The sequence below is a fragment of the Mercurialis annua genome, linkage group LG7 (genome assembly GCF_937616625.2).
Source record: "Mercurialis annua linkage group LG7, ddMerAnnu1.2, whole genome shotgun sequence".
NCBI lineage: Eukaryota > Viridiplantae > Streptophyta > Magnoliopsida > Malpighiales > Euphorbiaceae > Mercurialis > Mercurialis annua.
The window spans coordinates 46,530,874-46,556,660 of NC_065576.1; the positions used below are offsets into that span (position 1 = coordinate 46,530,874).

The 25,787-nt window shown below is 34.1% G+C and overlaps 3 protein-coding genes across 7 annotated transcripts; 2 read left to right on the forward strand and 1 right to left on the reverse strand.

Moving 5' to 3' along the window:
* Nucleotides 1-79: 79 nt before the first annotated feature.
* On the forward strand, nt 80-6,782 carry LOC126655859 (CMP-sialic acid transporter 2-like). Of its 3 annotated transcripts, none has more exons than XM_050350199.2 (14): nt 80-355; nt 441-557; nt 1,522-1,578; nt 1,898-1,975; nt 2,151-2,195; nt 2,588-2,647; nt 2,757-2,879; nt 2,994-3,071; nt 3,315-3,384; nt 3,972-4,079; nt 4,694-4,827; nt 4,975-5,133; nt 5,199-5,247; nt 5,340-6,782. In XM_050350199.2, the coding sequence occupies exons 1-13, from the start codon at nt 191-193 to the stop codon at nt 5,202-5,204; spliced, it is 1,200 nt and encodes a 399-aa protein (XP_050206156.1). In that variant the 5' UTR covers nt 80-190; the 3' UTR covers nt 5,205-5,247; nt 5,340-6,782. The 3 variants fall into 3 exon arrangements, with proteins under 3 accessions (XP_050206156.1, XP_055959690.1, XP_050206155.1); XM_050350198.2 differs by having other exon boundaries at nt 82-355; nt 4,975-5,054; XM_056103715.1 differs by lacking the exon at nt 3,972-4,079 and having other exon boundaries at nt 81-355; nt 4,975-5,054.
* Nucleotides 6,783-10,273: 3,491 nt separating this feature from the next.
* LOC126655631 (probable E3 ubiquitin-protein ligase ARI8) lies at nt 10,274-17,674 on the forward strand. The gene is made up of 15 exons (XM_050349873.2): nt 10,274-10,722; nt 10,931-11,055; nt 11,138-11,243; nt 11,365-11,455; nt 12,634-12,806; nt 13,919-14,023; nt 14,154-14,242; nt 14,405-14,512; nt 14,683-14,773; nt 14,870-14,959; nt 16,021-16,068; nt 16,267-16,338; nt 16,441-16,540; nt 16,615-16,741; nt 16,945-17,674. The coding sequence occupies exons 1-15, from the start codon at nt 10,549-10,551 to the stop codon at nt 17,213-17,215; spliced, it is 1,770 nt and encodes a 589-aa protein (XP_050205830.1). The 5' UTR covers nt 10,274-10,548; the 3' UTR covers nt 17,216-17,674.
* Nucleotides 17,675-18,062: 388 nt separating this feature from the next.
* On the reverse strand, nt 18,063-24,909 carry LOC126656308 (gamma-tubulin complex component 2). 3 transcript variants are annotated; one of them, XM_050350844.2, is made up of 23 exons: nt 24,681-24,907; nt 24,461-24,566; nt 24,121-24,307; nt 23,892-23,947; nt 23,754-23,799; nt 23,437-23,574; nt 22,956-23,087; nt 22,214-22,297; nt 22,034-22,132; nt 21,828-21,919; nt 21,439-21,511; nt 21,217-21,369; nt 21,001-21,120; nt 20,814-20,867; nt 20,581-20,664; nt 20,413-20,487; nt 20,198-20,326; nt 19,867-19,992; nt 19,681-19,788; nt 19,136-19,198; nt 18,931-19,005; nt 18,410-18,603; nt 18,063-18,320 (listed from the first exon to the last, which is right to left on the reverse strand). In XM_050350844.2, the coding sequence occupies exons 3-23, from the start codon at nt 24,214-24,216 to the stop codon at nt 18,197-18,199; spliced, it is 2,121 nt and encodes a 706-aa protein (XP_050206801.1). In that variant the 5' UTR covers nt 24,217-24,307; nt 24,461-24,566; nt 24,681-24,907; the 3' UTR covers nt 18,063-18,196. The 3 variants fall into 3 exon arrangements, with proteins under 3 accessions (XP_050206801.1, XP_050206800.1, XP_050206802.1); XM_050350843.2 differs by having other exon boundaries at nt 23,754-23,802; XM_050350845.2 differs by lacking the exons at nt 18,063-18,320; nt 18,410-18,603 and adding an exon at nt 18,639-18,848 and having other exon boundaries at nt 23,754-23,802; nt 24,681-24,909.
* Between the last annotated feature and the right edge of the window lie 878 nt (nt 24,910-25,787).

Sequence of the window (25,787 nt, forward strand, 5' to 3'; positions counted from 1 at the left end):
GGTTCGAAATTAACAAAACTAAAATTGAGAAACCAATAAATAAACTTTTAAAATAATGATATACGTCAAAGACCTAATTTAGTCTTTTTATTACTGTTATGTTAACTGAAACGTCTCTCTCTGATTCTGATCAAACCAAACCAAACCAAACCATTTTTGATCCCTGTGATCGTCGCCGGAGAGGTTAAAAATGATAGAATGCACCGTCTGTCACTCACAAATATCACCGCCGTCGACAGCCAGCTCAAAATCCATTGTAAGAGCATATGATAGACATAAAAATGAAGTTTCTTCCAAAACGAGAGCACTTAACATTCTATTAGTTCTCGGAGATTGCATCTTCGTTGGTCTTCAGGTATATTTTATTTTCTTTCATTTTGATCTTTTGAATTTGTGTTTTTAGCTGGTTTTGCTGATTTGGATTGGATTTTGTTGATCAGCCTGTGTTGGTTTATATGTCAAAAGTGGATGGGCAATTCAATTTTAGTCCTGTTAGTGTGAATTTCTTGACTGATGCTGCTAAAGTTGTTTTTGCTCTTCTCATGCTCTGTATCCAGGTAATCCAATCCACCTACTTCTAGGGCTGTAAACGTGCCGCTCACAAGCGGTTCGGTGTTTGGCTTGATAAGAGTTCGGCTTGAGCTCGTTGTTAGTTTAATTTTTAAATGAACGAGGCCGAGCTCTAATTTATGTTTATTGAATTAAACGAATTGAGTTTGAATTTAGTGTCGTTCGGTTAGATTATGTTTATGTTTGGCTGGCTTATGTTCATATTCAGCTCGTATATGAGCTTGCAAGCTGGCTCGATTAGGAGCTCGTGAGCTAGTTTGTATATCAGCTCAATTACGAGCTTGTGAACGGACTCGCATGGAAGTAAAACTACATAGTTTTTAGTAAAATAATCGAGCTTGGTTCGTGTTTGTTTGTTTAGATGCTAAACAAATTTGGTTCGTGTGCGTTGATTTAAATGCTAAATGGGCTCGAGCTCAGTTTGTTTAGCGCCTAAAGGAAGGAGTTCGAGCTCGGCTCGTTTAGCATCTAAACAAACAAGAGCTGAGCCCGAGCCGAACATGAATATTATAAAATTTAAATGAATTGATCTCAAACTCGGTATTCAAAGCTCGGACAAACCGAGCCGAACATGAACACCTCATTCATGTATTGAGCCGAACATGAACACCTCATTCATGTATCGAGCCAAACATGAACACCTCGTTCATGTAACGAGCTGAACATGAACTTTTCAAAAGCCTGGTTCGGCTCGGTTTGTTTACCGCCCTACCTACTTCCCTCTTTTTTTCTTCCTTTCATCAAAATTTATGCCTTTTCTTTTCCATATTCCACAATGCAGTGCACCATAAAAAAAAAGTTGCATTCTTTCTTTGTTTTTCTTTTTGGGTAACTGAAACTATCTCCAATGCTTTCCATTAACATGTGCAAGTCACTATCGTTTTGTGGTTATTGTTTTAGGTAATCTAGTGATGATCTTTTTAATACTTATCTTGTTCTGCTGATAAATAGGCCAGATGTAAAAAGACCGGGGGCAAACCTCTTCTCTCTGTTTCTACCTTTATACAGGTAAGAAATTGGTTGGGATATATATCGGCATTTCACTTATTGTTCATTGATTTTGCAAATGATAATAGTTGGAACTCTTTTTGAAATTTAACTTCGAATTGTTATTAGATGGTAGCGTTATTTCAATATGCCTTTTTGTCGCTTGATGGTGCTTTGCACATCTGCATGATAAACTAACTTCTGTTGTGTTGCTTCTTTTGTTGAATTGTGTTCTGTCGTAAATGGTGTTCATTGATTTTGAATGTTCCCAGAGTATTATGCATTTTGAGCATAGTAAAATTTTCTGAATTCAAGATATTCTTGCTTTTCCCTGCCGCAGGCTGCTAGAAACAATGTGCTTCTTGCTGTTCCAGCTTTCCTCTATGCTATTAATAACTATTTGAAGTTTATTATGCAGGTAATAGATTTTGTTTAAATTTTCATATGTGTTCTTATCATGATAATTTATTATTTACTTCTTCGGGATAGAGCTGCGTTTTTGTTTTTCAGCCACATTCACTTGAATTTTTGATTGGCCGCTTGCAGGACAGTTCTTTCTGGCATTTCTAATTTTACTGCTTTTTACTCTGCAGCTGTACTTCAATCCTGCAACAGTGAAGATGCTAAGCAATTTGAAGGTACTTTACAGCATGGCACAGATACGGAATATTTGGATCTCAACTTCATAGGCAGGGATTACTTTTATGACTTGTCAAATGCATTATATGCTTTCAACCATAGCTATTATTTATGAGAAATATTTACTTGTGCTTTCGTTGTGCGAGAATTCTTCCATAGGCTAGGTTATGATTCATGTCATTTATTTTTGCAATAGAGTCTGGTCTGGGCTTATTTGATACCGTCTTTAAGTAGGATTTGGAAGAAACTGATATTACTAAGATGCAATTGTCTTTTTGCTAAGTATATCTACTTCTCTTTGCAGACTGAGAAAAATCTACTTGATATTCTATTTTTGAAGCTTTCCTTGTTAAGTCCTTGATGACCACATTTCATTGTGGATGTCGTTCAGGTTTTGGTAATCGCTGTCTTGTTGAAAACAATTATGAAGCGACAATTTTCAATCATTCAGGTATAGGTCGAAATTCTGAGGAGAATTATTGGCTGGAACTTGACATCATCAGAAGTTATGTGTATAGCCAACCTTCTTTTTGATCTACTAATTTATTATTTTGCAACAGTGGGAGGCTCTTGCTTTATTGCTCATTGGAATTAGTGTGAATCAGCTGCGATATCTACCTGAGGGTTCCAACGCCATGAGTCTCTCAGTTGCAACAGGGGCATACTTGTATACCCTAATTTTTGTAAGTGCCTTGTCAAGTTTTATATATATTTGTATTTCTTGCCATCAGCAGTATTCTTAAGGATTGTGCTGCAGAATATGATGCAAAGAAACTCATTTTTTGGACTTAATGCAGGTGACTGTTCCATCATTAGCTTCAGTCTACAATGAGTATGCTATGAAGAGTCAATTTGAGACCAGCATTTACCTTCAGGTGATTTCTTGTACTATGTGATCCTGTCTATGTTTTCTCCTGAGATCTATGTCTTTGGTAGCTGCTCAACTTGAAGGAAATTGAATTTATGTGACGTCTCCATGGTTATTATTAATTTTGAGTTTGATTCTGTGCGGCTTTAGATTGCTCTCATGTCCTTTAGCAATAAACTTAGTACCATAGAAACTTATGTTATTTTGCTTTTGAAAGCTCTTTTTACCATTTAATAAACTCTTTATGCAGAACCTCTTTCTTTGTGGTTATGGTGCAATATTTAACTTCCTAGCTATCCTAGTAACTGCCATTTTCAAAGGTATGAATTTGTAGTTCGCTATTTTACAAATGTTGCTAATTATTGTGAACCATCCACTGGCTTAAAACTTTAGTTCATGGCGTCTCTTGATTTGAAATCTTCTTAGTCTTAAGTTGGCTATGATAATCCGGCGAGTTTCTTTATTGTTTATGAGATTTATGCATTGTCATTTTATTGTTGCCTATGGCAGTCATGAAACGTCCTGCATTTGATCATTATGGTATTTTATTTAATGATTTGTGGATTGTTTTCTGTTAAAACTGATTCACAACTTAAGCCACGTGTCTATGGTTTAGTTGTCGATAATTCTCCTGTGCTCTTAGAATCCTATCGTAATCAAATCAACTTAGCTGGGGAAGATATCTGTATGATATCATCCAAGTGTTGAAATTACAAAATGGGATCGTGTTGGGGTATATATTTATTTTCTTACAGCTTATTTTCTGAGCTTGTAAATGGGTTGTTAATAGAAATTACTGCTGAATGTAGCGTATTATGTAATTTCAATGATGTATGCTATATCTGTAGATGATTTATTTGTATGCCGGTTTGATTTCTTGCTGAAGTTTCTACTTATATGCTTTTAGGATCTAGCAGCTTGGATATCCTGCAAGGACACTCAAAGGCTACCATGCTTTTGATATGCAACAATGCAGCACAAGGAATATTATCTTCGTTCTTTTTTAAATATGCAGGTGATTGTGCCATGTTCAACTTTCTTTTTGCCTTATTTATTATGATATCTTTGTTATCAAGTGTCAATATATTTAATTTTTCTAATTGCTAAGTTTCTTTCCAATTTTTATTGGTGATTTGTACTTGTAGCAGAAACATTTGAGAGAAATGGTGAGGTAGAGTTATCTATACATTTGAAATCAATAGAATAGAGTAACAAAGATGCCTACATTACTGACGGCTAAAGAATGGAACACTTGAACTGATACACCTCCTCTAATTACTATGTTTGTTTTGAGGTGATAGTTGTGAGTCTTGTGACGGTTTTTGAGGATATAGTAATCGGAGTTTTAAAATTTATTCTCCTTGTTAAATATGTAAGGAGCTGGATGCAACTGTGTCTTTGTAACTTGGTAATGATAAATAGGATTAAAATGAAAAAAGAATGGGAAAAACAAAAAGGTGGTGGAAGTCTTCTGCAGATCAACTGTAGAAGTCTCCATGGTCATCAGCTGCTAGATTTTTATTTTTTCATTAAATAGCTGACGAAAAATGCTTAAAAACTGGAAGAAGTTGATAGAATGGCCTCGACGAGCATTTTGGCTTCATCTTAAGATCTGACTTTTTCTTGCAGACACAATTTTGAAGAAGTACTCATCGACTGTAGCAACAATTTTTACCGCAATAGCATCCGCTGCACTTTTTGGCCACACCCTGACTATGAATTTTGTTTTAGGAATCTCTATTGTGTTCATCTCCATGCACCAGGTAACGGTCAGGCTTCCCTCTATTGCCCTACGTCATTATATTACACACTTTTCTCAACGTTTACATATAAATTGATAGCAAAAGAGATGCTACTTTATTCTTTGAGAATTGGCATATTTGAAATTTCTTTGTCAACTTTGTATCCAGTTTTTTTCACCACTTTCAAAGGTTAAGGACGAAGAACCAAATGGCGGTTTAGAGACGATGGATGGTCGAAACAATCGCAGGTTACTGCTGTCTTCTTGCTTCCATCCATTTCTCATTTCAAACAATCCCCTGATTATGTTGTCTTATGTGTGTCCTGCAGTGAGTTTTAAATTAACTTTGAGAAAATTCCGTGATTGACTAAAATCTGATCCGTACTTTTCCAGGTCTAAAGATGCAGCCTTCATAAATATGACGGTTGGAGCAAATGAGGATGTAAGATCTTTCTTTTTACTGCCTACTATTTATCTGTGTATGACTTTGATTGGTTCAAACATGTTCGAAAAGGTCATATTTGTTTTCTTCAGGCTAGTCACCGAGTTGAACATGACGATAAAGCTCCGCTCCTTCCTGTCTAATGCACACTACTGGTTATCGAAACTGAGAAGGATTACCAGCACACTTACCATAACACAGTAGAGTAATAATGTAAAAAGATAACACTATAGAACACCAACTCTTTGGATCCAGCATCAGAGGCGGAGGCCATGGATGGATCTCCGCTGCTTCTGTCACGGGAGAAACTACAAATTATACTCATCTGCATACCTGCTAGAGAAGCTATATGTATATATATATATATATATATATATATATATATATATTGTTACTGTTTCTTTTTAAGAAGGTAGCTGATCATATTAGATCACTATGCAAAACATCCAGAATAAAAACCTGAGGGGTTGGAGAAAAATTATTGCACGCAACTGTTGCGCCATGTCATTCGTGCAACAAACCGATAGTGCGTTAGCCATGTGGAAAAAATCATAATAAAAAAATTAATAAATGAAAGATTCCCTATTGCAAATGCTCATTGGCTTGTTGTAATTATGACATGGCACAACCAATGCATGGGATAAACACTCGGAGTTGGAACCACCGAATAAGAACAGCCATAGACCTAGTTGCTCTAGCAAAGATATGAGCTACTTGATTCGCTAACCTACAAACAAAAGCAAACCTACATGAAGTTAAAGCTTTAAATAGAGACTGACAATACACTACCGGACCAAATAAAAGAAGTGTCAACGTTCGAACCCTGTAAAGTTCGAACAAGCAACTAAGAGTCGGATTCGATAAGAACATCAGCACAATCCATATGCTTAAGCCAACTTAAAACCTCCTGTCCCGCATACTACGTCCTTTGCGGATTTAACGGACCACAAATTATGCAATTTTTAGCTTCAACCACTTGACCTGCAGAATCACGCAAAACACCGCCAAAACCTATTGCAGTAAATGGCTGTATAATTACGGTATCCATCATACATTTAAGCCATCCTGTATCCGGAGGTGTCCATTTCTTAGTCGTATGAGCCTTGCCACTGTCAGAATGAGTCAAACCTGGAAGTTTCATACATTGACATTGAGAAATTAGAGACCTGCTGATATGCATAATCTGAGTTATGAGATATGAATATTGTGCCAAGTCAATTTGTTCCGACGTTGCCAAAACACAGAAGCAATGACAGCAACCTTGTTCGCCCTCTCATTCTCGTACACATCATTGTGTTGGATAGTTATACAATATAATCGTTGCGCCATGTCATTCGTGCAACAAAAAATTGTCTGTTATGTGGAAAATTGAATGATAAAAAAACAAGCAATAATTAGAAGATTCTCTATCGTAAATGCTCATTGACTTGATGTAAAAATGACGTGCCGCTAAACACTCCATTTTGTTACTTAATACAGGTTGTACAACTCTTTTATTTATGTAAATGTCTCGGATGTCCTTACTAAAATATTCATTAGTTGTGCGGCACATGCATCTATAATTGCCACGTTAGGTGGGTTAAATAAGATGGGTTAAAAAAGAGGTTTATATAGCATTAATTTGATGGCTGAATACATAATTTGACCTATGAACTTCTATCCTTTTACCCATCTAATCTATAAATTTAACGTCTTACCTATTAAACTCTTGAACTTGATAATACATAAACATTGAACCTCTCCGTACACAATTTCTTTTACAATGTTTCAAGTGATATGTGGACACGAAGGAGTTCAATATTTATGTATTTATCAAGTTCAAGGGTCAAATCGGATTATTTAACAAGTTCAGAGATTCGATAGGTGAGACGTTAAGTTTAGGGGTTAAATGGGTACAAAGGTACAAGTTCAGGGGTCAAACTATGTATTAAGTCTTAATTTGGCATAGAGACATGTCATGCAAATTGCAATCGGTGAATGATTCACAATATATGTAGTGATCTAGATTTATATAAAAAAAATCTCGGTAATACACTGGCATTCTCATGAGAAAATGAGAATCCTGAGATAGAGGTGTATTGTTGGTTTTTTGAAAGTTCAAGGATTGGATAAACAGAAATTTGAAAATACAAAAATCTACCGAATAAAAAGTTTAACTCATAAATTCAAACTTATTTTATCATTTTCCACGTGATAATTGTAACGGCAATTGAACATACGCGTACATATTCAATTCCAGAAGAACCTACTAAATCAGATCCGTGAAGTATAGAGACCTATTGAATATAAAACTTTTAAAAAGGACCAAATAAATAAAATTATAAAAATACAGAGGTCTCAAAGTGCATTTGGCTTTTTAATTTGGCTTAATTACTTAAAAACCACTCACCTTGGACTTTTTTTTCGTTTATACCCTGACCTAGGAAAAATTCATTTATACCCTGACGTATGTGTTTATGTTTCACCTCTACCCGGGGCACTTAATTAACCTCTTTTTATTTAAAAAAAAGTTTAAAATAATTCTTCATTTTTAACCTAAGCTAATTAGAATTTAATTAGAAATGAATTTTTCTCTAAATGAAGGACTATTTTAAACTTTTTTCTAAATGAAAAGAGGTTAATTTAGTGTCCCGGGGTAGAGATGAAACATAAACACATACGTCAGGGTATAAATGAATTTTTTCCTAGGTCAGGGTATAAACGAAAAAAAAGTTCAAGATGGGTGGTTTTTAAGTATTTAAGCCATTTAATTTTTGTATTCATTCGAATGACATATTATAATGAGACGAGGAATAATACTTTTTGAGAAGTTGTAACTTTTTAGTGTATTTATCCCAACAAAACGAGGCCTTATATCTTATTTTTGTTACATATAATGGCTTTAATTTATTTCTTCACTCCAGTGTTAAAAAAGTCGGACCGGATAGGACCGGCCGGTCGTATTGCTTAAATCGGAAACCGGCCAGTGGTCCGAACCAAAAACTGCAAAAAACTTAGAATTGAAGTTGAACTGAATTGGATCGAATCGAACCAAAAAATTATATTGAACTGGTGATTGAATCGGTGGTTAAACTGGTGAATCGTTGGTCGAATTGTATAAGAAAACTAGCAACATAAATCGCTAAATACCTATCTATCGCTAGTTTTATATTTTTTTAAATTTAAAAAATTCACTGAATTGTTGAAGCAACTGTTGAACGGATTGAACCGAAAACTGATGGACTCGCCGGTTTGGCCACGTGGTTCGGTTTTTAAAACAATGCTTTTAACATAAAATTTCTTTGGTTTAGGGTATATGTTTTCATTCTTAAAAAATGAATAATAGTTTCTTCCAACATCAACTTTCTTTCATTCCTTTCCCATCTTTCTTTACATTTCGTATCAAACCCAAATGAATTGACTTTTACTTTGTCAAATAATTAAGTAATTTATTTATTAATAACAAAAATGAAAGTCTCACGGTTTTTAATTTACTCCTTTTTATCCTTTTTTATAACAAAATAGCCGAATGTGACTAGAGCTGCTCAATGAGTAAGAAATTTGCTTGGCCGGTCCAAATCCGGTTTGCTTGAGTCGGATTTGAACTTTTCATTTTTTTTGTTCAGACCGAGTTTCTTCTTTAATCAAAGATAGAACTACAGTAGATTAATTGTTAACGGCCGTTAATAAAATTAGTTAGTACTATTATATATTTATTTATGTACAATTTTATTTTTTATTTTTAATTAAAATTCAATATAGGTCATTTTATATCACACCTAATTATTGTATGTCCTTATATATTACAACTAATTTTTTTATATACACATTAATATTTTTATAGATCCTTAACGTTGGGTACAAACTCGTACAAATTCAATTCATGTTCCAAAATTAAATAATAAAGCTAGACTTAAATTTCTATGTAAAAAATAAGAGTGGATTGAATGCGGCCCGTACTAGTCTAATATCCGCCTATGATCAAGTATAAGGACAAAGTAGTTCTGTGTGAACTCAACCCATATTCCTAATCCAATAAATAATAGATACTTTAACTAACAAAATTTATATGACCGATCACTCTTCATTAGATTTTCGATATACTAATAGATATTCGATATGCTAAACTACATTCCCAATTTTCCACGGGTCATCCATGCCCTTAAAAAAGCTCAGGCTTATGAGCTCTCCATATTACCGGTCGTAATTAAAAAGATTCACAAAAGAAACCAAACACTACAAGAAATATTAGAATCATACTATAAAATATAAATAATTAGTTCCATCCAATTTCTTACCGACAAAAAAAAACTTTAGATCCAAATTAAAACAACTTTAATAAATGTTTTCAATTCCAAATTTTTGGTTGTAAAAAGTAAAATAGAAGGTATGTTACCATCTCAAATGAATAAGAAGTGTTAAAATGAACGAGAAAGTATGTCTAATTGAACATTGTAGGATTTATTTTAATGAAAATGAAATGGATTTTTCATTTCAAAGTCATGAAAATGTGGCTTTAATAACAAATTAATTAATTTATAGATTATATTATTCTCCGAACAACAATTGATAAGACAAAACAATATTTATTGTTTTGACAAAATTATTTAATCCATATCTATTTCTTTTTATCAATAATCAAAGATAATTTTGTTAAAATACTTTTTTTGAAAGTATTTAAAATATTCTCTTTACGTGTTAATGTTTTATCCGTATTTTTATAATTGCTATGTTAGGTAGTACAAAAAGACAAGTTAAAAAAGATGATTTATATAGAATTATTCAGTTTTATATCTGTCAGTTATTTATTGTTGTTCTGACAATAGCATCATATTTATTTTATTTTATTAAATATAGATATATTTAAACAAAAATATATTTTTCTATTTTCTAATAATAATATAAAAAATCTTTATATTTTTAAATTTCTACTAAATATTAATTTATTTAGATTGCAATTTTTTTTATTATTATTGTAGAAAAAAATAATATTATATCTTCATAACTTATTAATTAATTAAACAAAAAACAAAAGCATTGCCACCTCTCTCTCTCTATCACTTTCCACTTTCATTTCAGGAAAGTCTCTCATTTCTCTGCATTTCTCCCATTTCCCATTTTACCCTTCTTCTTCCTTTTTTTTCCCTCTCTAATTTACTATCCTACCCTCAGCTATATCATTCACCTGAACAAACATTTCTAACCGATTCATCCATCTGATCATTTGTTTTTGTTTTTGTGTTTGATAATTTTATATATCAATCAATTTATAAGAAGTTAGGGTTTTAATTTGTTTTTATAGAATCAAAAACCGCCTCAAAAATGGACTCGGAGGATGAGTTTGATATGCAAGACGCCGCCGCTGAATCCGCCGAGGACGATTTCTACAGCGGCGGAGATGACGCCTTTGACAGCGATGACGCCGATGTTGCTGATTATGAATTCATCGATAACGATTCCGATGATTCTGATGACCTCATTTCTCATCGCCATCAGGTATTTGTTTTTATCCTATCGAAATTTGAATTCATTATCAGTAATTTATTTTTCTCGATGTTGTTTATGAAACGTTGTCGTTTTTGTTACTCGATTGTCCATGAACAAACAATAATATCGTAATTACTGCATTTTAAATATGTTTGACTATAGATTTGGTTTGTTAATTCTTTTCTTATATTTTTTGTTGAATTTTGTTTGTTGTTAGCAAAACTATACGGTTTTGAGTGAGACGGATATTCACCGGCGTCAAGAAGATGATGTTATGAGGATAGCTACTGTACTTTCCATCTCAAAGGTTTCAGCTACGATTTTGCTCCGTTATTATAACTGGTACTCCTATGACTTAGCCACTCGGTTTTTTCGTGTGTGATTTGTGTTCGATGCAGCATTTACGTGTGCTATGAATTTGCAGGAGCGTCAGTAAAGTGCATGATGAATGGTTTGCCGATGAAGAAAAGGTTCGTAAGGCTGTTGGCTTATTGGAGAAGCAAGTCGTTGAGTTTCCTGATGGTACAGAAGTAAGTGATCCATTTAATATGAGACCTGTTTTATAATTATAACTTCCTGAAAAATGGGGGTTTTCTTCAGTTCATTGACTGAAACTTTATACTTACGCTACGTATCTTCCAATTATGACAGATGACTTGCGGAATTTGTTTTGAAGCCTATCATAGCGATAAGCTGCGTGCTGCTGCTTGTGGTCATCCATTTTGTAGTTCATGTTGGCAAGGTTTGTGCCAACATGTCCTTTATCTGATATTTCCTGTTCTTGAATTCTTACTGAAACTCGGTAAAATTAGAATATCTCAACAGTTTCAATTCATGGAAGCAAATGGCTATGTTATTTTTCATGCTATTATGGATACTATTAAAATGCTAGGGCAACTATAGTTGTTTTTCTTAGAGAATGACTGTGACAGCCAAGTCATCAGTATATTAAAGTGCGAATTGTATGAAAATTGCAGCTACTGAATCTTCATTGGTAGGTTTGTCTTATGTTGTAATATGATAGTGAGTCTTGATGATTTTTTATGCTTGTAAAGTGGTAATCCAGGGATTGAAGTAGATTAGTTTTAACTTCTCTTCTCGGTTGGCATTATGACTGCATGAATTTATTGGAATTATAGACCAAAGCGTTCCATTGGGGTGAGATAGGCATGAAGAAAGTGAATAGTTGCAGGATATGTGTTGGGCCATGCTGATGTTACCTATTGAATGAAATGAATTAATTCTTTGGCTACTGATGCACATACCAATTGACCATCCTCTCATGCTTATATATTTTTGCATTTTAGCTAATCTGTCTCAAATAGTATTCACCTAACCTTCTAGTCTATTTTAGCTAATTAGTGTTATACTGCACGAGTGGTGCGGGGCAGGAAGAAAAATAAGATGAGAGATGTCTGAAGACATGCTTGTGTTCCTTGTTTCTAGCTCGGTAACAATTATCAGCCTCGATTTTTTGAAAATTATGAATGTTGTAAATTGAGAATTATGAATGTTGTAAATTTGTATTTACTTTAGTTTCAGCAGCAATTATAGCAGAATAAACTTTGTTGTGGACTGACAGTACTGTAGTTCTACATATACTGCAAACACGTTTTGGTTTATGTTGATGACTGACAGTACTGTAGTTCTACATATACTGCAAACTCATTTTGGTTTATGTTGATGACTGACAGTACTGTAGTTCTACATATACTGCAAACACATTTTGGTTTATGTTGATGACTGACAATGGTACTAGCCATGATCTGACATGGTTCACTTTATACACCTTAAGCTATATGTTTATTATCATTTGTATAGACATATGTGAATCTATTGATATTTTCTTATAATTGTCTCATTTTCTTGGATGAATTGATACATTTCCTTTGAGTCCTTATTTCTGTTTTTTCCCTATAGGATACATTAGCACAGCCATTAATGATGGTCCGGGATGTTTGATGTTGCGCTGTCCTGATCCATCTTGCTCTGCCTCTGTTGGTCAAGATATGGTTGATGAATCGGCTTCTAATGAAGACAAAGAAAAATATATCCGCTACTTCACTAGATCCTACATTGAGGACAATAGAAAGGTATTTGGCTCTTCTGCAATTTGAAAGTCTCATTCTCTTCTTGATAAATTTTTGTATTTATAGATCTTGTCTTCTCCTTAAAGAGAACGTGTTTTCTATGGAATGTTATGTCATTGTTAAGGGAGTAACATCTTGTTTAATCCGATTTTTTTTATCATTGATGTTATGTTTGCGTAGTAGTGAGAGATTGGCCTTAGTTGATGGCATTTTTTTCAAAATTGAAACCTAAGATAGTTTGACATTATTATAATTTTTGTGTCTAGTTCTATCAAACTTCAATTTAATTATCATTTGCTGGCTCTTCTTTGCTGAATGCTCCCTTATTATGTTTGAGGTTTCCTATGCACTGTTTACTAATAGTATGCCCATATATGTAATAATTTAGTAGGTATCTAGTAATTAAGAAACTTTTATGTTTAAAGAATTGATTGTTTTAATGTTTCTTAGTTTTTCCCCTATTATGTATCATCCTGCAATTTTCATTTATGGTTGGTGATCTAGCTGGTTATGTATTTTGTCTTGAATTAAACTGATTATCATTCTTGTGCTGATGCATGACAAGGATGATTGTCCAAATTTAACATTTAAAAAGAAATCAGTTTTAGGCATTGAAGTCGAGATTATACAAGTTGGGATGTTTAGAGTGGGTGGATGGTGCTCTTATGTTGGGGATAAATCGAATTTAGACCACAATGATTAGTTAAGATAGTAAAATTATTGTTGGAGACTCACCTACCATCTTGAGCTTTTAGGTAAGGTTAGGTTATTTGATTGGTACCCCAAGTTGGTTAATTAGTAATATTAAGTACAAGGTGAGGTGGGCCTCTGTGCTTTTTTATTCACGTTTCAAGTCTAGTGGGTATTTGCGTGCAGCGCGTGGGAGTATATTAAAATTATAAAACTATAGTTGGAGTCTCGCCTAATGATTTGAGCATTTAGGTGAATTGGTTATTTGATAATATCAATCCTTTTTCCTTAAAAAAACTCATTAACAATTTTGTGATTGTCTAAGCTGTTCATTACATTCTCGGGTTATAATATGCTCGTAATTGCAGGGAAGATTTGGTAAATATCATTTATTAACACACTTGATCCTGATTGAAATTTTGTAGACCAAATGGTGCCCTGCTCCAGGATGTGATTATGCTGTGGATTTTATTGTTGGCAGCGGAAGCTATGACGTCACTTGTGGCTGTTCATATAGCTTTTGCTGGAATGTGAGTATCCTTGAATTGGTTTTGGATATGATTTCTTCTCTCATGCTCTTATATTGTATAAAAGTAGTCTTTCTATGCGCCCAGTATTTCTTACTTCTATTATCATTTTTGCATGAATTTAATATGTTAGTGTACTGAGGAAGCTCACCGTCCTGTTGATTGTGGCACTGTTGCAAAGTGGATACTGAAGAATAGTGCAGAGTCCGAAAATATGAATTGGTGAGGGAACTTATTGTAGGAGCCTGTGATCTAGTTTCAACAAAAAACATTAATTGATTTTTTGTTATAGTAGTTGAAGTAATTGGGAACTGAATACAAGTTTTGAACAATGTTGCAACTTCTTTATGCTTAATTTTTAAATCGTTTATGTGGTTATTGCAGGATATTGGCTAATTCCAAACCTTGCCCAAAGTGTAAGCGACCAATTGAGAAAAACCAAGGCTGTATGCATATTACCTGCACACCACCCTGTAAATTTGAGTTTTGCTGGTAAGCTCATGAACAAACTCTACTTTGCATACCTGGTGATATACAGATTCTAATTGCTATTTTTCAGTACAATTTGATCAAATAATGTTTTTCGCTTATAAACTATGCTGTGATCAAGTTATATACTTGCTTTAGTTTGGTCCATATTCATCTAGTAATGTACGGTGCAGGCTTTGCCTTGGTGCATGGTCGGATCATGGAGAGAGGACTGGCGGTTTTTATGCATGTAACCGATATGAGACAGCAAAGCAAGAGGGAGTGGTATGATAAAAAATCCATTTGTTGATCTTGATTTGCTTCTTGTTTGGTGTTGTATTAATTTTCTGTAGTTACCTTTTATTTTTCTCCTATTTGCAGTATGACGAATCCGAGAAGCGGAGAGAAATGGCAAAAAACTCTCTAGAGAGGTATACTCATTATTACGAGCGATGGGCAACCAACCAATCAGTAAGTGGTCTTAATTGATCAGCTTTGAAATAGCAGCACAACCTCACTTCCCCCACTGTATTTTCATTTCTCTTTGTTTTTTGAAAAATTAGACTTCATGATTTCATTTAGCATTTATATGCGCTGCTTTTTACTTAAATTTTTCCTGGAAATCTCTTATATATTTGCGATTTTTAATGTTTGGGAAATATATGTTTAGGACCATGATATATAGGTTGAGTTTGGTTACATGGGCATAAGTTATTTATCAAATATGGACATTTGAAGTTGGAAACCGAGGCATTAGGCACTAACAAGGAATGGTTTGCATGATTTTAGTTTTTATGCCATTTTAACAATTCATAGTTCTTTTTTATGGAGTTAATGTAAGTATTTATCTTTGAGAGGAGCAGTAGTTTTTATGCTATCTTCATAATTCTTTGTTTTATTTGATGGAGTTGATATAAGTATTTTCCTTTGAAATAAGAGCGGTATCTGTTGAATATAGAAATAATAAAACTATAGTTGGAGCCTCACCTAACAACTTGAGCCAAAGTTTTTATAATTGAAAGGTCTAGAGTTCAATCTTTGGGAAACTCTATTTAATAAATTAAATATTGGAGTAGAAAATTCTGTGGGTTTCTAGTTGTTCACGCTTCAAATCTAGACAGAATGCATTTTAGAACCTTGTATTGAGGCTCTTTCTTTTTCTAACTATCGTTTGCTCAATTGAAAGTGTTCGTCTATCTGGTTGCTTTGTCATGTTTTTGCAAGATAACACTTGGTGATATAAAGATGCATGGAAATACTTCAGGAATATTTTCTAAGAATCTTCATAACATGTATTGTATTGCTGATATCTACTTAACAAGGCTTATGCAGCTTCTATTGTAATCTTTATTTGGAAAGTGGCATTTTCTGGAGTAGTCATATTTTTTATTTTATATATTTCTGAAGTAATATTATTGTTCTTTTTATTGTATTTTTATAACTCTAAATTGGCGCTCATGCATTACATTTTTAAAAGTTCTGTATGCTTAACAGTTTCAAGAATTTTTCTGACAGTTTCTTTCTCACTGCAGTCTAGGCAAAAGGCTTTGGCAGACCTACAGCAAATGCAAACTGTGCATGTAAGTAGAACTTTTCTTGTATGTAATGTATATATAAACATTTCACGCCTTAGTTTTCCAAGATTGATCTTACCATGTAGCATCTTCTTATGCTTTATAGTCATGTATATTGTATCTTTTAATATCATATATTTGCATTTTGCAAAGTAGTATTCTATGGTTTTGCAACTTAAAGAGTGTTCTTCCTTCTTTTTGTAGCTTGAGAAGCTGAGTGACATACAGTGTCAACCTGAGTCACAGCTGAAGTTTATAACAGAGGCCTGGCTACAGGTAATCAAAACCAATTGTACTACAGGATTGCAAATTACTTTTTTTATTATTAACCAAATGAACAATTTATTTCTTTTCTCATCATCTTTGTTTTGCTCTCAGATAGTTGAATGCAGGCGGGTTTTGAAATGGACTTATGCATATGGATACTATTTACCTGAGCATGACCATGGCAAGAGACAGTTCTTTGAGTACTTGCAAGGTACATTGTCTTTTCCATTTCAGAGCATGAGTTTGGTCGTTCTGTTGATTTCTGATTACTGAGCCACTACACAGGTGAGGCGGAGTCTGGGTTGGAACGTCTCCATCAATGTGCAGAGAAGGAGCTCCAAGTTTATCTCACTGCAGAGGGACCATCAAAGGATTTTAACGAGTTCCGCACCAAACTTGCTGGACTGACCAGGTGATTTTGAATAATGCTGGATTTTTTTTTTGGTTGCCTAGTTGGAAGACTTGCACAGTTTATCTTTCAAGGAGAATCAGGAACCCAATCCATTTCTATCCAAGGAACATAAAACTTGATGCTTTGTCCAATGTTGCAATATTAAATTGAGATTGTTGTTGCATAAACAAGCATTAACCTTTTTTTGGGGTGAATGACAACAGTGTGACTAGGAATTATTTTGAGAACTTAGTCCGGGCTTTAGAGAACGGTTTATCAGACGTGGACTCTCACGGGGCCTGCAGCAGGACCGGTAGCTCAAAGAGCTTGGGTGGGAGCAGCAGAGGTAGAGGCGGAAGAGGCAAGGGCTCAACATCTAGGTCAAGTGGCCCTAGCAGAAACATTGACGATCCCGGCCACTGGTCATGTGAGCATTGCACGTTTGCTAACTTGAAGAATGCCACCCTTTGCGCTATGTGCCAGCGTCGTCGTTAAATCTTAATTTGTGCACAGATCAGCATCATGCATGCGAGTTATCAGGTTTTACCTCATTGGCTGCAATTGGATTGGAGAAAATATTTATAGCATTGCCCAAGAGGTGAAGAATAAAGCTCTGTCGATCTCTAATCTCTAAGACCCAATGGCTGCAGTGGAGAATGGAAAGTATGAAGGGAAGGGGAAGTAAGAATTCACGTCTTTCGGCATTTGTTTTCTCGAATCAGCTGTAAATAGTTGTTGCCATTCACGGTGATCTGAACTTTGTGTTGGTATGGGTAGTCAAGATCCATCCAAGTGTATTCATCTGTAATCTCGACAATCATTTATGTTGTTACTTACAGTTTTACAGCGTACTTGAAGCTCTCAAGTGCTTTTATGTAGTGGTGAACGCCTGGGGCTGGTAGGCTAATGTATTTGCCTCGTCTAGAATGAAATAAATATGTTGTACAATTTTAACTTTCGTGTCGAATATCTATGGTTAGTTACCTTTCTATTTTATCCAGTCTCGATTACGAACCGGTTTGAATTGCTAATTTATGAAAATCACTTGCAGATATTTTTACAGGTCCATCAAAATTCGTATCAGGATAGGACTTTTGCGTTAAGGGCAAGGTTTTATATCCATGGATTGTATTCCAACCTGGACTATCATCAATATTTTTTAAATTATTTATTAAATTTCCTCCAAAAATAAAGTATTTATTAAAAATTGAAGAGTAATTGAGGTACGAATTAAATGTTTGGAAAGAGATGATAGTTTGAACGCCAATATATATATATATATATGTATGTATGTGAAGTTGTAAGCAGATGTTAACGCATCACCAAGCAAAACAAAGACACAACACAAACAGACTGTATTACAAATTTGGCAAACACTCGGAAAACAAAGATCAACGATTCAGTTTGCTATAGGCGAACCTGCTATATCAACAACACTCGCAAATGTTAAAGCTATAGATAGACTACGCAAATTTACTAATCATTTTGTACGCCGAGGATCCACTGTGCGAGATGAGTTAAATATGGTTCTGCTTGGGAATTACTGCTCAGGATTGGTCTGAGCCTTTGAAGCTCGGAGTTGAATTCTCTTTCAAAGTTGCTGCAGAATATGCGAGGAAATGTGTAAGAGAGAGAGAGGGAGAGAGAAGAGAGATTTATGTATGTCACATTCAGTTACTTCAGACTTACAGTATTGACTCTGTAACAGTTGCATCTCGAGTTCCTATCTTCAATGCTCGAGATGATGTCGATTGCCTAGACTTGTCTGACCCAGATGAGACATCAGAAGTTTCCTCTAGCTTTGGAATATCAATAGAAGATGAAATCAACCACTGTGTAGCAGCTGCATATTGCAGGCACATAGATTTCAGCCTCTCCACCTTCTGCAAAAACATTTGACCAAGTAAAACAAAGCACGCAGAAAAACAAATGATTAGGGGTTTGCAAAAACTGACCAAAATCAAAAAATGGTTCGGTTTGATTTTGGACATTAAAAACTTCAGTTTAAGTTTTAACGTAAACCAAACCGAAAACCGGCCAACCGACCAGCTCGTTTGAAAGATACAATTCCTCAGAAATTTGGTACAGTTTGGTTTTGGGAAAGATGAAAATTTTGGTTCAGTTGGTCCTGTTTACAAATGAGAATCACAAATTCAAATTGAAAAAGTAGCTAATGAGGTTTGGGAACTAAAAAAAGGGCCAAAACAAACCTTGAGTAGTTCAGGTGAAAGAAGCAAACATTCTCTGAGACATTTATCAAGGAACATATCATGAATTTGAATAACCTGTCCACGAAAGAGAAAGCCAGACATAATAAATGAAATCACAGAGCTCTATCAAACATAATTCATTCACAAAAGAGTTGCTTAAATATTGCACATCAAGATATTTGAGAATTTGATTAAGGTTTCATACCTCGTCTATGCTTTTTGCAGTCTGTAGTCTTTTAGACATCAGATGCCAATTAGGTTCAAGAACCTGAGCACATGAACATTCTTTTGTCAAGAAAGACAAGCTAACTAGATCCTCAATGATAATTTAAACAGAATTATAATATAGAAAAGAAGAAAGCCAAAGTCCAAGATGAATGTAGAACAATGTGATAATTTGCTTAAATGTTACTATAATGTTTTCTTTGCTCATTCCCTTGTTGATAGCTTCCTGAAAGACTAGAAACCGTAATGTAGGTTTCAACATTATTTTCCAAATAGGATGCACATTAAAAATTGATAATCCTTTTCAGTCAGTCAGAGACAGTTTAACATCCAAGAACGGGGTGAATATAATTAGTTAATCTTCAAGATGTAAGGAGTATATTCAAGTGAACTCTTGCATGGAACATGGGTCTTCAATCAGTAACATGAATCGCAAATCACAGAAAACACATGACAACTATTATAGTTCAAGCGAAAAAGATAATTGTACAGAAAAATAAAAAAAATTGATTAAAAAAAACCTGCCTCAAATGTTAGATAGTGTAGAAAGCTATTAATGAATTTTAGCATGCTACGACAAAGCAGAGCTGATCTAGTGATGGCAGTTCCTCGCATGTTAAGGGCTCGAACTCCCTGGAAAAGAAAATTACAAAAAGATAAGTAGAGAAAATTGTGGTTAATCACTTTGCATAAACATGTTTTTAACCATACTTGGTGCACTTGCCAAGCCCCGCACAGCTGACGATCCACATATTTACAGTGGAAAAGAAAGCGGAAGATCAACTGGTATTTCGTTAAGGCTTTTCTTGAGATAACAATAGACATTGGCCATTGGATCTGAAACAAAAAAATCAATGATTTTTTAGCGTTTGCTAAAATCAGTAGGTTTTATATAACATCCAAAATCATGCCACAAGAGTGATGTAAAAGGGGTATGACCAACATACTTGAAAATGCACTCATGTGGGTGCCAGGCTGCCAGCCCAACATATGCAATTTTCATTAAGGAAAAAAAAAAATCAAAGTCATGGGAGAAATTTACCTTGTAACTCAAAGAAAATGTCTCAAGACCAGTAATGCTAATTGTCTCCTCTATATCCTTGTTATCAGAAAAAGCTCTTGTTTCAAGATCTTTCAGGACGCCTAAAGATTTAAGCAGAGAAGATCTTTCCTGAAACAAAAAAATCAGTAGGTTTTATTGTAACTTTAACCGTGATTCTTTAAAAGATAAAACAAAAGAGAATATAAGTTGCTTACCACACAACATGTCAAGTCCTCATGACATGGATCTACAGCAGCCGCTGTAGTACGCAAGGCAAGGTCTAACAGGGACTAAAATATAAAGAAAAATATATTCAGATCGGTTAGCTTGAGCATGAATAAGATCTTTTTAGGCTGCTTTTCATTTTCGAAAAAAAAGGAAACCTGTAATTTCTCCACTGAAATCTCATCAAGCTTTTTTGCAAGCTCATCTCGAGCTATATCCATGAAATGAACCAAAAAGTCACCCTGAAATAAAGTAATTTGATTAAGTTATGGAAGAAACTAAAATAAGAAGAAAGCAATAGGTCTTTCCATGACATAATTAAATATTCATCATAAAGGAGAAAACAGTTCAAGTAAAGTACCAATTTAACTGATTAATACAAAAAAAGAACCTGATCAAGAAGAAGATAGTGCTTTATAGAATGCAGCTTTCCCATGAGGTCATACTGCAGCATGAAATACCATTGTTTTAGGAGTTAGGCACAACAGATAGCAAGTTCAGACATTAATATGAGAAAAATCAAGTACCACCGGACAAATGTGCACTAAAATTAGTAAGTGATATAAGCTAATACTTACTTTTTGTTTAATGAGATTTAAGAGCTCGCTGCTGGCAAAATCATAAGCAGTCTTAACACAATCAAGATAATGATGGTTTGAGCCAAAGCTCATCAATTTGGAATTTTCCGAGGGAGGAACCTATATAATTATAATTAATTAGCAAACAAAAATCAGCACAAGAAGGAATATTTTCTTTAAGCAACGCGAATAAATAAGGCATATTGATCAGGGAACCTGAACATTGTGCCCACATTCTCGCATCACATTCAGGTATTTCCCTGTAGTCAAAATTGTTCCAGCAAAGTTTGCAAGGAAGCTAGGAATCCCTTCTTTAAGGCTGTAACGTTGCCTCCAATACTTAGCATCATAATCTTGTGTAAGGCTCTCCTATAAAAGAAACAGTTTAGCATCTTAAGCAACTACAGAACACCCATCATCCTGAAGAAATCAACATACCTTTTGAAGATATTTGTTCTCAGCAATAAAAAATTCACCATAGGGATCATCAATGATTCCTTCATAGACCCACCTACAATTATTTTTTGTTTTCATGTGTAAGATATTCAAAGTGCAGAAAAATGCTGTCACAAAAAAAGAGCAGAAAATGGAGATGATGCTCAAAACGGCAAGTTTTCAACTAAAAAAAAAAAGAAAAGACAACCTAGCATGTCTTATTTCCGATAAAAAAATTGTACCTAACAACTTCCACTTTTCATAAAAACAAAATTTCAAAATAACACTGCATTTTGGGAAGTGCAGAGTCTGCAGACATAAATTTTAAATGTAAAAGGACCTATGAATATGGACAACAGACAAAAGATTAAGCAACATAATTGCACAGATACCTCTCTAGTATGTTAAGGTATGCATTGCTTGCACTTTGCGTCATCTTCTCTAGCAAGGATCTCACTGCATTATCACCAGCCATGGCCTTAGCCTGGATGTAGCATTAGCCAGATTATTAAGAGCAAATATAAACTATAGGAAGAGTATGATCTATAGTGGAAGTTCACTGGCAAAGAAATCACAACGTTAACATACAACACTATACCTGGCCTTGTAGAAGATTAAGGACAGCGGAACCGGTAAAATTATTTGCTGAAGCTTTCTTTACCACAATAGATAATGCTTGCATGGAACTCATCATGGGCTGAATCACAACATGAAATCCTCCTGAGAAAACATCTATAAAAGGAAACTTGTAGATTTTGGACAAATTCAAAAGTCTTACCTGACAATAAAACCACAATCCTTGTATGGAAAGTCTTCCAAGTCGAAATTGGTGTTCAAGCTGGGCCACCATAGCTTGATAATCCTGAAGTATAAATTGGAATAAGAATTCATTTTAGGAAAAACATTCATACTAGTGTGGAAAGAGTGAGCTTTGAACTACTCCGGCATATAGTTCTAAAAAATACACATGAACTTTTCATGTTTTATGCCAAATAACATATCTAGGACTAACTAATTTGAGACGATAAGCTCGTTCAAATTTCAAATTATCGTTATTTGATGTTTCATTCATTTACTGATAGTAAAAGATATTATGATGTTAAAATGAGAGGATGGCAGGCTCTATTAGACTTTGTTAAACTGAAAAAGATTTAGTGATAAGTTTTAATGGTTGAAATTACTTTTGAGCTTTTAAGGCCAGAAATTCAGATATGGACGCAGACGACCAGCATAGATTTTTCTCAGGTTCATACTCACTCATGACTAAGAAAAACATGTGCACACGGCCTACACAATATGAGGTCCCACATTTACTTCTTCAAATGGTCAAAATATTCACATTGGTGGGATGAGGAAATGCTCTACTTAAAACGAAATGAAACAGCACAGACGAATGAAATGCATGTGAAATTCAAGAGCATAACTTTGAATGGGAGCAACGAATACACGACGCAGCAATAAAAATGAATACAACATGCAACAGCAGCAATGCAGCATGAGTTATTGTAGAAAGAACCTACAAGAAGAAGCGCCCTGAGCGCGGCAGCAAAGGCATGGTTGACTACGCCATTCTTGAATTGCGACCTTGTCTCAACAAATTGGTCAACCAACAGATAGCTCTTACATAAAGGAAATATTCGTTTAGCCAATTCCTGAAATATTATATACAAATCCATTAGTTCAACAATTTTGAGAGGCTTCTACTTCAAATAAACATGAAACAGTTAAGCCGATATTGCGCATGATTAAGTTCTTTAATTTCTCAAGGGAAAACCAATTTATTCCTCTTTTATACTGACTGAAATAGAAGCCAATGCTAAATAACATACAATAATAGCTAAACGTTATTTACTCACTAAAATCTAATATTTTATTAAGCAGAGAGAATCCAAGAACCAACAAGAAAAAAGCCAAGTATAGCTCTTCAACCAAACTAAAGAGGAAGTAAAATGTTCTCTGATTCAAAAAGTAGAGAAAAATATGCGTAAAGGGTATTTATACCTGCAAAGCCAAATCCATGGAAGCATCAACCTGGAAAGTAATATCATCGCCATCGTTTCCATGAACTTGCTTGATAGAAATATACCGCCCTTCAATTCCAACCAAAGCAGACATGAGATCATCAATGACGATAAGTTCCTATACATAATAGAAGGAAGAAGAACAAACTGTGAATTACAATACTTGAACAAAATTCCAAAAAGAGAACAAATAACTTGCATAAATATGAACCCGAAGTACATGGCTTCTCTAAGAAACCACATTGTATTATCGTGAGCAAAAAATACTGGGAAACTTGCATTTAGCGGGAAACACACCTGGACAGCAGCATCGTAACAGCCAATGGCGTTCTCCAGTCTAGAGCTGCTTAAATTAAATAAATACACACATGATAATTATTAAAATGAATAAAATAATTTTGTATATATAATTGATATGAGCAATAGAATTATTACCTAAAGGAAAATCCTTTGGTATCAGCAGCAAGCCTTGAGGAGGTTCCTTTCGTCTCCTATACGCAAATTAGAATATCATAAATATCAAATGAAACACCCCCGATATATCTTTCTAAATTGTAATTGATATCGAAAATAGAGTCAAAGATGGTGATGTTACTGTATAATTCTGCAAACGAATTTAGTAAGGCTTAATTTCCATAAAAGGAAATGTATTTCAAATCAAAACCTGTAGAAGATGGAAACGACCGGTGAGGAAAGGCCTCTCGACATTCCAACGAGGAGTTGATGGACACGACGACGACGAAGTCGAAACTGTTTCCATCCTCTCTTGCTTTTTTTCAAATAGCAGCAGAAGCTGAATCAATTTCCCCTTTTTGTTTGGCTACTGTTGTCTTTTTTAAATTGAATTTCGGCTGATAAGTTGAAATAAAATAAAATAAGTGAAACAAATTATATTCAGATGCAGTGTGAGGTCAATAAGCATACATACTATTAATTTAATTCAATAAAATACAAATAAAAAAATATCATCATTATAATTTTAATTCAATCAATTAAAACTAAACCTGTTAACCGCTGAAATTAGCCGCTGCTGCCGTTAAATACTGCTTTAAGTCACCATGTTGAAAACAATGCCGACCGGAAGACACTGCCGGCAACTTCAAATTTCATCTAAAAGACAGCAAGCACATTTTTCAAGGATTAATTTGGTAAAACAAGTGTTAGGGAAAAAAAGGTATAAAAAATATAAAGCAAAATATAATGGCGGTGCTTAGAGAACACTACCGGAAACCTGCCGCCGTCTGCCGCCGCTGTTGCTGCTGATGCTTTGAAAGGCTGCCTTTTGATTGGTTTTGCGAGTTAATTTCTGCTGCTAAATCTGGTTCTTGAAGCTAATGGACTGTTTTTCGAATTGAGAATTATGTTCTTCCGATTTATATGAATGCTGTTCTTGAATCTATAAAGTGTAATTTTTTTGAAATGTTGTTTTTCCGCTGCTGATTAGAAGTGCCTGCTACAGTAATATGTTAATCCAAATTTAAAAGGAACCGAACCGGAAAAAAAATACGATTTGTAAAATCCGATTTTTCTGATTAAAAAAAATCCGATTTTATCTTTTCCTCAATTTTTATTTTAGGCTGTGTAATCGGTCGGTTCGGTCGACCGAACCAAAAAAAACCGAAAACTGAAATTGGAAACCAAAAAAGGTATTTGTGAAATTAGAAAAGAAGAAGATATTTTTCGTAAATAAAAAATTAGAAAAAAAAAGTCAAAATTTAATTGGTAAAAGTGTAAATAAGTTACCGAAACATATATTTCAGAAAATTACCACATTAGAATACACAAATATAATAATAAAAAAAAACTACTATAAGCACTTTTCATTAATTAGTATAACATTTTGCAAATAAATAATTTTTGAAAATAATTTAACTAGACTTTTTTTATAAAATGCACGATTTAAGTAACCATTTGTCATTTCCAACCTTTGTCCATCGTTAAAAAAAGTAGTCATCTGTCATCTTAATTGGCAATTTGCCCTTAACTTGTAAATATTTTGTAATAGAGTTAATTGACCATATCAGCAACTTTATATCCGATTTGTCCATAAAATTAACTTATATGTTAATTGGTATTGCTTACAAATTGAGTTGGCAAATTGTTATTTAAGTAATACACTATAAATTGTAAAATATGTAAATTAGTTTAATAAAAATAGGGAAAAGTACATAATTTGTCATCTTTTAAAATCTATTTATAAAAATATGTAAAGTTTTAAATTATTATAGTTATAAAAATATAGTTATAATACATACCTAAAACAATTGAAAATTTCAAAAATACATTGTCAGAGTCTAGTGACCATCCGCCAAAATTTGGCTGTAGATTTTT

Bases quoted from the DNA above. Each gene is read 5' to 3' on its own strand.
- LOC126655859 (XM_050350198.2), top strand. From the start codon at position 191: ATGATAGAATGCACCGTCTGTCACTCACAAATATCACCGCCGTCGACA. The intron at 3,385-3,971 runs GTATGAATTTGT...ATATGCTTTTAG, and splicing joins AGTAACTGCCATTTTCAAAG to GATCTAGCAGCTTGGATATC. The intron at 5,248-5,339 runs GTAAGATCTTTC...TGTTTTCTTCAG, and splicing joins CGGTTGGAGCAAATGAGGAT to GCTAGTCACCGAGTTGAACA.
- LOC126655631 (XM_050349873.2), top strand. From the start codon at position 10,549: ATGGACTCGGAGGATGAGTTTGATATGCAAGACGCCGCCGCTGAATCC. The intron at 14,774-14,869 runs GTATGATAAAAA...TCCTATTTGCAG, and splicing joins CAGCAAAGCAAGAGGGAGTG to TATGACGAATCCGAGAAGCG. The intron at 16,339-16,440 runs GTAATCAAAACC...TTTTGCTCTCAG, and splicing joins TAACAGAGGCCTGGCTACAG to ATAGTTGAATGCAGGCGGGT.
- LOC126656308 (XM_050350843.2), bottom strand. From the start codon at position 24,216: ATGGAAACAGTTTCGACTTCGTCGTCGTCGTGTCCATCAACTCCTCGT. The intron at 23,948-24,120 runs GTTTTGATTTGA...ATTTGCGTATAG, and splicing joins GTCGTTTCCATCTTCTACAG to GAGACGAAAGGAACCTCCTC. The intron at 21,512-21,827 runs GTATCTGTGCAA...AAATAATTGTAG, and splicing joins TACCTTAACATACTAGAGAG to GTGGGTCTATGAAGGAATCA.